General features: G+C 26.4%; 1 protein-coding gene and 1 long non-coding RNA gene across 4 annotated transcripts; both read left to right on the top strand.

Annotated features, from left to right (window-relative positions):
• Nucleotides 1–983: 983 nt before the first annotated feature.
• LOC124811276 (uncharacterized) lies at nucleotides 984–9,406 on the top strand. Of its 3 annotated transcripts, none has more exons than XM_065805834.1 (4): nucleotides 984–1,137; nucleotides 8,166–8,435; nucleotides 8,541–8,828; nucleotides 9,069–9,406. In XM_065805834.1, the coding sequence occupies exons 1-4, from the start codon at nucleotides 1,083–1,085 to the stop codon at nucleotides 9,242–9,244; spliced, it is 789 nt and encodes a 262-aa protein (XP_065661906.1). In that variant the 5' UTR covers nucleotides 984–1,082; the 3' UTR covers nucleotides 9,245–9,406. The 3 variants fall into 3 exon arrangements, 2 of the variants coding, with proteins under 2 accessions (XP_065661906.1, XP_065661907.1); XM_065805835.1 differs by lacking the exon at nucleotides 984–1,137 and adding an exon at nucleotides 7,059–7,800 and having other exon boundaries at nucleotides 9,069–9,405; XR_010640867.1 differs by lacking the exons at nucleotides 984–1,137; nucleotides 8,541–8,828; nucleotides 9,069–9,406 and adding an exon at nucleotides 5,997–7,800 and having other exon boundaries at nucleotides 8,166–8,346.
• Nucleotides 2,576–5,424, top strand: LOC136085110 (uncharacterized). The gene is made up of 5 exons (XR_010641086.1): nucleotides 2,576–3,367; nucleotides 4,237–4,649; nucleotides 4,813–4,871; nucleotides 5,021–5,089; nucleotides 5,180–5,424. It is a non-coding gene; the product is annotated as an uncharacterized LOC136085110 (long non-coding RNA).
• Nucleotides 9,407–10,941: the final 1,535 nt, after the last annotated feature.

Genomic DNA, 10,941 nt, shown 5'->3' with positions numbered 1-10,941 from the left:
TACTCATTATAAATCCCGTTCTCCTAACCTCAGATAAAAACCTAATGTAAAAGTTTTTAAGATTTTAGGCCCTAATGACAGGTTTTGGGGTGGGGGGCCTCGGACGCAGTAGCCACCCAGTTATTTTTCAAATATATCTTAATTGTCTTTTTTTCTCTCTAATCACCATATAATCACCGATTGGAAGAAGAACCATGCATTGTACCTTTTTTTTAAGATTTTGTTTTATATATGATTAATTAACAGTTTTTTGATTTACGAAAAAAATAAAAATAAAAGGCTTAATAACAAGATAATAACAACAAATTTACAGAAAATAGTTTGGTCTCATATAGTTTCTAATTAGTCCAGGCTATTAACGCAACCGTAAAGAATAAAGTTATAAAATAAATAAATGAATAAACAAAGAAACCAAACAAAAAATTCATTAAAAAATTTAATAAATGTTAATTTTAATATGAATGATGATAAGAAGAAATACAAAAATAACAATAATAATAATAAAAAGATTAATGATAAGAACAACAGTACTACTAATAATAACAATTATAATAAAAAATTAAAACTATAGTAATGAAAAATTAAAATTAATAAATAAAAGTTAGAAAATACAATCTAAAATTTTATGTACTCTAAGAAAATAATAAGTCATCTCATGATTTATTATTTTATGAATTGTAAAAATAATTGTTTGTGATAATCTACTTTACAGTAACAGTAAAAAGTGAAAATTCTAAATTCTAAAGAAACACACGCAAACAATATTTTTTTAAGTTGAATTCTGTTGAACAGAAAATAATAAAAAAAAATTAAAATTTTAAAAAGAAAGTTTTAAAGAAAAAAACTAAAGTTGCGTAAATGAAAACTAAATTTCGATCAAGCAAATTTAGTCTCTATAAACTCCTAAGGGCCTCTACAAAGACCTGTAAATTGACGTCACTGCCCGACGTCAAATTGATGCTTTTAAGAGGATTGATTTAAAAAAAATCATTTGAGTTTTTGCAGTCATTCTGTTGTCATACTTTTAGTAGTTATAGTTTCTGCTGAATCAGCTTGTTTGTAGTAATAGAAGAATTACTACAATGTGGGTTTTTAATATTGTTCATTTAGTTTGCTATTGGTTTGGCATCAATTACAGTAAGTTCCATTGATTTATTATTTACTAGCCAAAAATGTTCTTTGAAGCAGATATTAGTGTTTATAATATTCTAATACTTTCCAGTAAAACTTTTGTACGAAGAAAGTTTGTATAACCTTTTATAAATTTATATATATATATATATATCTCTATATTTATATATATATATATATATATATATATATATATATATATATATATATATATATATATATATATATATATATATATATATATATATATATGTATTTATTGATAAATGTTGTATATTGCAGGAATTACAACTCTTGTCTGTTTAAGAATGATCAATATCCTTTTGAAAAAAATAGATCAAATAATATTATTAACATATTTTAAAAGAGAAAATACATGCGATGGAAGGCGTTTTTCTTCTTAAATCACCAGTCTGACGGTATGAATGATATTAATAGTAATAGTAATAATTATACCAAATTTAATTCTTATGGTATTAACACACCACATTGTCCACAACAAATTAAAGATATGTGTGCGTTTGAATGCGATTTATTCAAATTAATTAAGAACATACAATTTAGGAAGGTTCAATGCGCCTTCCAAAATAATTTAAAAAAAGACATTTCTTCTATTCGAAAATCAACGTATACTTACACTTACGCGGATAAAACATCAAATTTGTATAAATTATCAAAAGACGAATACAATAAGTTGTTAATGAACGCTACTACATCTAACTATAAAAAAACCAACCCTCCCAGCTAGCACGCATACGTTGGGCCGACGTCGGACCAACGTCAGAAGCGTTGGCCAATTTTATTAACCAAGTGCTAACGTTGAACCAACGTCGGGCCAACGTCGAAATACGACGTTTTTTAAATGCGTACAGTGTGATTCCGGGTTTAGCGTTAAAAAAGTTTTCGTCCATTTTTAAAAGCTGTTGTAGCACAACTTTCTATTAGAGTATTTTATTGTTTTGAATTCAAAATTTCATGATTTTATAATAATTTCGTAGTAATTGAGTATTGAATAATTTCGAACTTAATATCAAATCATTAAAAAAAAAAAAAAATGCAAACATGCTAATTTTTGTATCTATTAAGATGCAGTTTTTAATTTTTCTTTAAAACAAGAGTTTATTTAATTAAATTATAATGTTTATAATGTCATTATGTATAATTATAATGTTTATAATGTCATTATATATAAAATATAATGTTTATAATGTCTTAAGTTTATAATAACATTATAAACTAAAGTTAAATAAACTCTTTTTTTACGCTTGTATGTATTACATAATCACAAGAGTAAAACTCTTGTTTTACTCTTGTGATTATGTAGTACATACAAACGTAAAACATAAAGCATACAGGCATAAAAGGTTTATTTAACTTTACATACGTTATTAATGTATATACATTACATACATTATTAATGTATGTAGTACCTACATTAATAATGTATGTACTGTACATACACATAAATTAATTGTATCATACATTAGTTTTAAAAATCATGTAGTTTGTATCGATAACATTATGTCATAATGTTATTGATACAAACTGTAGGATCTTTAAAACTAATGTATGATACAATCAACTACAATGTAGTTGATTGTATTATCCCTCAGTTTTATCTAGTTAATTTATCTAGTTAAACATTATCTAAATAATAATGTATGTACCACATACAGTACTAATGCATGTAGTACACATATTATGAATAATATTGTATGTAGTATATAAACATAATGCATGTATTACATACAAAGCATAATACTGTCTATACTATTTAGGCAACTACTGAATGTCAAACACTGTATGATACAGTCTGTATCTTAAAACATGATACAGTCAGTATCATATAGCACAATACATACAATTAAAGAGTTATTAATTACTAAAGACTTAAGTAGTTAATAACTACGTAGTCTAAATAGTTATAAACTACTTAAGTCTTTTGTAGTTAATTACTTGGTAATACTGAATAAGTATTACCAATTAAGTGTTGCCTTTTATTATATGCATTTGTGGTATTTTATTGGTAATTGGAATTCTAATGAATTGGTAATTAGAATTCTAAATTTGTAAATAATAATTTTGAAGCTTTTTATCTCTGTTGTTTACAGCAAAATATTGATACGATTATTTAATAAACTTCCGTTTAGATGTGACTTAAACAAAATTAATGCAATGCCAACAAATGTACTGATTAGTATTTTTTAAATCCCATTTTTTTGCCATGTTTATGCAGGTACATCGAAAAAATTATTTTATTATGTTTTATATGCATTTTATTCGTATAAAATAAATATTTTTTGCATGTATTGTTCATTAACTATTTTTTTTTACTTCAAATATAGATTTTTATTTTGATATAGATTATTTATTGAATAAAAAAATATCTAAATTATGTTACTGTTATCTACAAACACAAATATATATAACCTATTACCAATAATTTTAACAGTAGTTATGGCAATATCTGAAGCTCATCAAACAAAAGATGCAAATTTAAATATTTATATAAAGTTGTATAATGAGGAGCATTCAAACGTTAAAGTTGTAATTTATATTTTTACTTTTTAAATAAATATTACAAGAATTTATCTTACCATAAAAATGCCAAAAAGGCGTATTATTAATACACTCCCACTTAACTCTTGGTTTTTATTTCTCTCTTCAATAGCAAAAAAGAAAAACCAAGGATAAACTGGAACTTGCATATATATATATATATATATATATATATATATATATATATATATATATATATATATATATATATATATATATATATATATACATATATAAATATATATATATATATAAATATATATATACATATATATAAATATATATATACATATATAAATATATATATATAAATATATATATATATATGTACATATATATATACATATATATATATATATATACATATATATATATATATATATATATATATATATATATACATATATATACGTGTATATACATATATATATATATATATATATATATATATATATATATAGAGAGATAGATAGAGAGAGAGAGAGAGAGATAGATATATAGATACACAAATATTTACTTAAAAGTTAATTTCAGATATTATTTCAGATATTTCAATACTATCACATCGTATAAAGAGATGCATTTAGACTTTTGAGTTGAAAGATGAAGACGACAGATTTGTAAGGAAAATGACTGCGAAGATGAAAATACGTTATTATATTTAAATATATGTATAGTTTGTATGAACATTTTAATGTAGTAATAAATATTGTGACAAATTTTGATTTTTCTCTGTGTTACAAAGCTAAAGATGCTTATTTGATTAGCATTAATGTTAAATATTTATTTATCAGTAAATGCATGTGTTAAACAATGATAACATATTTTTAGTAGATGGTTTTGTTTTACAAAGATAACATATTGTTAGTAAATGCATGTGTTTTACGAAGATAAAAGATATTGGTAGTAAATACGTGTACCTCATTCCTGTATTATAATTCTTATTCTGCATTATAATTGTATGTTGTTGAAATTTCCTAAAGTTATAATATATTATATAACTTATTGTTCCTGTATAGTTTTTGTATTGTATGTTTTTATTATTTATTGTTTCATTATTATTTATTGACATTTATAATTATTTACTGAATGAAGCTTTTGTTTAATTGTTTTTTTTTTCAGTTATGTTTAAAGGAGCGTTTATTTCTTAATTTATTTGACAGCTGTTAAAGAGGGAGAAGGTAACAATTATTTAGGAGTGTATTAATTATATATATTTGTGGCATTTTAATGGTAATTGGAATTCTTTTAGCATTTTTATAGTAGAGTTTTGAAGCTTATTGTCTCTAATTATTGCAGTGACACTATTATTCGATAATTTTGTGTATAGACGATGACTTGAAAAAATGATTGCAATATCAACAAATGAACCTATTATTTTTTCACCATTTTTGTGCAGGTAATACATAAAAAAAAAAATATTACGTTTTTATTTATGTGCATTTTACACTCATATAAATATATAACATAATACTTATAATTTTAACAGTAGTTATGGCAATGCCTAAAGTTCATCAAATGAAAGATACAAAATCAAAGATTATCAAATTAAAGATTATCAAAGACTATCAAATTGTATAACCAGGAGCATTCGAACGTTGTAGTTGCTCTAAAGCGAAGTAAAGATGCAAGATTCGTTAGGATGCCAAGCAGTTAAAAAGAACATTATTATGTTTAGATATGTGTATAGTTTATACGATTATTTTAACTTAATTATAATAATTATTATAACAAGTTTCGATTTTCTCTGTGTAATTATTAAATTAAAGTTGGTTCATTATTCAACATCAATATTTACTTTTGTTTATTAGCGCCAAATTTTATTTTAACTTATTTGGACATTTTAATAAACATTACAAAGAGTTGCGCTTTATTTAAATTAATAGTTGCACTTTATTTGAAGAAAAAGCTGCGTTTTCTCTAAAGAAATAGTTACACATTAGTTAAAGAAACAGTTTACTAATTAAATAATTAGTTTTAATTTGTTTGCAAAACTTTACTTTTGATTCAAAAGGTATGCACATCTTTTGAATCAAAAGAAATAATTTTGCAAACAAATTCAAACTATTTTTATTAAAATATTATGTTGAGCCAACGTCAAAATCCGACGCTCGCCCAACGTCGAAATCCGACGTTGGGCCAACGTTAGCCCAACGGTTAGTTTCGACGTCGCGCCGACTACCAAATCGACGTTAAGCCAACGTCGATTACCGACCATCGGCCAACCAATTTTTCGACGTCGGCCCGACGTTGGCCCAACGTATGCGTGCTAGCTGGGCTATTATAAAAGATCACATTAATAAAGAAGGAAAAACTATTCTAAAGAATCATGACGTTTTTAAAAAAATCAATATAAACAGTTCTTCCAATTGTTTCATTACATTAAAAGATCATAAACCTAATTTTTTAAATAATCCTACTGTTCGTCTAATTAACCCAGCTAAGAATGAAGTTGGTAGAATAAGTAAGCATATTTTATCAGATATTATCACCAACCTAAGAAATATTTTGCAATTAAATCAGTGGATTAGTACACAAAATGTAATAAATTGGTTCAAAAACATCAATGACAAACATTTTTATAAATTCCTTATTTTCGACATCGTTGACTTTTACCCTTCTATTAATGAAAAGCTACTTATCGACTCCATAAACTTTGCAGAACAATACGTTTCCATTGATGCTGATCACAAATCTTTAATTCTCCACGCGCGTAAGTCTTTATTATTTACCAATGATCAAGTTTGGATTAAAAAATCGAGTGGTTTGTTTGATGTTACCATGGGTGCATTTGATGGAACGGAAGTGTGTGAGTTAGTTGGTATTATCTTCTCTTCCGGATTTCGCAATTTTATAAAAAATCTGATTTTGGAATGTATAGAGACGATGGCCTAGCCGTGTTTAAGAACGCAAGCGGTCCAAAAATGGAAAAAATTAAGAAGCATTTTACTCAAATATTTAAACAATACAACCTCTGTATTTCCATTCAATCTAATATGAAAGTTGTTAACTACCTTGATGTTACATTTGATCTTAATAACTGCACTTTTCAACCTTACCATAAACCTGATAGTACGCTAAATTATATCCATGCTAGTTCCAACCATCCACCAAGCATTTTAAAACAATTACCAACCTCAATTGAACATAGATTATCTTCCAATTCTTCAAACGAAAAAATTTTCCAAAAGTCTGCTCCTATTTATAAAGACGCATTAGAAAAGTCTGGATTTCACACCAATCTCCAATATCATTCGAATCTAAATCCTTCTAATACTAATAAACGAAAAAGAAATATAATATGGTATAATCCTCCTTTCAGAAAAAATGTGGTAACAAAAACTGGACACCTTTTCTTAAACTTAATTGACTTACATTTTCCATTACATCATAAGCTCCACAAAATTTTTAACAGAAATACAATAAAAGTTAGTTACAGCTGCATGCCAAATATTCGATCAATTATTAATTCACACAACCAGCAAATTTTGCACAACAAACTCACCACTAATGATATAAATTGCAACTGCATTAAGAAAACTGCATGCCTGTTAAATAACGAATGTCTATCAAAAAACGTTGCATATAAAGCCACTTTATCATCACCTAATCCCAGTCTTACGGAAAAATCTTACATCGGTATCAGTGAAAACTCATTCAAGCTCAGATTTGCAAACAACCTTAAATCATTTAATGCAACAAGGTATAGAAATGATACAGAACTTTCCAAAGAAATCTGGAAATGCAAAGACGCAGGTAACATGCCTATAATTAAGTGGAACATAATTAAACGATGCCAATCTTATAATCCAGCTACAAAAAAGTGTAACCTTTGCATCAGTGAAAAATATTTTATTATGAATTTTGATAGTGGTTTACTACTTAATAAAAAAAGTGAATTGGTTTCTGCTTGTAGGCATAGGAAAAAATTTTTACTTTCTAACTTTGATTCCGGCGATTAGCAAATATCGGATCACGTACACTTGACGTCAGATGCCGTTGCAACGCTAAATTTGTATTTTTTATAACGGTTTTTATTTTATATTTGAATAATATGGCTGATGATTGCCGAATGGCATGAAACTTCAAGTTCCATTATAAAGTTATAAAGTTGTATTTTCTCTTTTAAAATATTTTAATAATATATATATATATGTATATATGCATAATTTTATTTGCCGTGTAGTATTATTTACAATAAGATTTATAATATAATATTGGCATGACTTCAAAAAAATTGTGATGACTTTATCACGAAGCCCTTAAATAATAAGAATATATATATATATATATATATATATATATATATATATATATATATATATATATATATATATATATATATATATATATATATATATATATATATATATATATACATATATTTATATGACAGCATAGTATAACTGAGCAACTATTGTTCTGCTTCTCGTTGATAAGTTAGTATGTTAGTATTATCTGATTATTTATTTTAGCGGTGCAAGGATTCTTCAAGCAAATTGCTTGTATGGGGGAAAATACTATTTTCGACGTTAATGATTTGAATTTAGCATCATTTTTGCGTAAATCAAAGGTTACTTGGACGAAAGATGGGCGCCACTTGTATTCACGCCGGCAGACTCATATCGATGCAAACGGTTCCTTAATTTTGTACAAGGTTAATTTATTTGATAGCGGAATATATAATCTGACGCTACAATCTTCGGAATATACGAAAACGTTTTTGTTTGAACTAATTGTACCAGGTATACAGTTACTTTCGATTTTTATTTTGAATTTAAAAAATCAATTCTAAATTTAAAAAGTTACAAAATTTGCACAATTTATATTACAAAATGAATTTTTTATAGATACCAGTGTAGAACTGCTGACCGAACAAACCATTTATGTTAAAGAAGGCAATAACATCTCTATGGATATAAAAACAAAAGATTACGGGTCATCAAAATGGAGTTTTGTAAATAAACTAAACGAGAAGAAAACGCTAGACCTTGTTAACACTAACGATAAAGATACTCCTAATAAAAAAATTTTCAAAATTAAAAATGTTTCTTTGAATGACGAAGGTCGTTATCAATTTTTATACGAAGTTAATCGGTGCACTTCAGTGATAGATATAGACGTTGTTGTTTTTAACGGTAAGTGTTTCGATATAGGCTTAACAATTAATTATGTTTCTAACCAGTTTTTGAAATAAATAAACCGCGAAAATTATATTGGTTTTAAAAATTTTAAATATGTATAAAAATATATACACTGATATTATACCGCGATGAATTCTTTTTCTAATGTCAGAAGCTAAAGAGGCAGCGTTGCGTTTAGTTATTGATTTTTGTTTTAATTTGTTTTTAATTAATTCAATTTTATTATTCTTAAAGGTCAGTTTTATGATTTTTGGAAGTGCTTACGTTCAAGATATCATCATAATTTTATATTACTATTATCCTTACTTTTGCTCGGATATTGGATACAACGCAGAGAAATTGGCATGCGTGAATACGCCAAAGAATATGAGAACGAACTTAAGAACAGAAAAAGAAAAATAAATTTTTAACTCTTTAAAAAATTTATAGTCCAGCTCTTTTTTTCTGTAAAAATAGAGTTTTAAATTTTTGAGATAATTCTAAATTTTTATAAATTAATTTTCTACTTTGTAAATATTTTGTACATAAATTTCGTTTTTATTACCTTCTTTATTATCATTTGTAAGAGCTTTTGTATATTAAATATACATTTTCTATATTTATGTAGCCATTTTATTTCTGTTTGAAATTTAAGTTAATTTCACTGCTTTAGAAAAAATTCGAATATTCTTCATTAATATCACAGTATTATTGATTCTTTAATTTTAAAATTTATGTTATTAGTCTGTAATCAATTTTTAAGTAACAAGTCAAAAATTAACGGCAAGCAATAGTGTAAACCATCATTATAAATTGCTACAGGCATAGTAGTAATTAACAAAACTTACAACACCAAAATACGAGCAAGTTAGAAAACTCAGAATTTGATTTAAATGTCTCTGACTGGTGCTTAACGATTATTTTGCGATCTCATTTTGTGCGAACTGATCAACTGCCAGCTTTTAAACAAGTTTCCATTATGTAAATATATTTAAACTGGATACAATTGTAATAGCAGACCCGTAGCAACCGGGGGTGGGGTGGAGGGGCAGCAGGGGCATTTGTAACTACTAGAAAGTCCGAACCCGTAAACCGGTCAGGATGATAGGTCTGATTCACACCTCCCACTTATTTTTTAATCGTTTTCAATGTTGCAGAAAATGGTTGAAAGTAATGATCTTAGCTTCATTAGAGATCTAATTTAACGTTTCCTTTCGCGTTGTTCGAGCGTTTTATGCAAATAGCATAACATAGTCGATATTTATAAAAGTTGACTTAAATCTTTTGGCCTATAACATCAAGGCCTTTATTTCCACCCGAGAAGACTTGTGATATATTATTGATATATTTTTTTGTTTTGATATATATTCTTGTTGATATATTTTTTTGTTTATCTTAGTTCATATAAGTATTTATATAACAATTTATTTTTTTTTATTATTATTATTGTTAGTACTGTTTAGGTGCATTGTCTGTCTTATTTATATTTTAAATATTCCTCTATTAATCTTTATTTTTGTCTTGACAACTGTCAAAATATGCTTTGTTTGAAAAATAATTCTCCTCTATTCTAATATACTTCATTTCTTCCCTCAGGCGTTCACTGCTCGTGTGTGACCATTCGGCGAATTTTATATATGTCAGAATTATATATATGCCAAAGTTTATAAATAATATTGGGCCTAGCCCGTAAGGGTTAGTGTTACGGTCATCGAGCACGACTCTTTTCCAAATCACAATTACTGTCACCGCGAAAGAAGTTGTTTGTCTCTGGAAGACGCATGGGCTAGTTTTTTAGTTATAAGTCAGTTATAAATCCATGCATAGGTGTTTAATCCATCATGGTTTTCTGGAGTATGACTGGGCTGGCTTGGTGTAGTTAAGAGATAAATCTTTTACGCTGGTTACCAACAACACAAGACTCTACTGAACGACATAAACAGCACGGACTTACACATTACGCCTATACACCCTTATGCACATATAGCCTTTTTACATCGTTTGCATGCTTTTTGTTCTTTTATATGATTTACTATCTTTGTTTGAACTCATTCTTATTTAGGTAATATTTTCTTTAAATATACAGTATGTGGTTGGAATTTTAAATGCAGATTTGTATGTTATGTAT

The sequence above is a fragment of the Hydra vulgaris genome, chromosome 09 (assembly GCF_038396675.1).
Source record: "Hydra vulgaris chromosome 09, alternate assembly HydraT2T_AEP".
In the NCBI taxonomy this organism is placed as follows: Eukaryota; Metazoa; Cnidaria; class Hydrozoa; order Anthoathecata; family Hydridae; genus Hydra; species Hydra vulgaris.
Note: the sequence above shows the minus strand (reverse complement) of the source record. Positions and strands in the feature narration are given on the sequence as shown.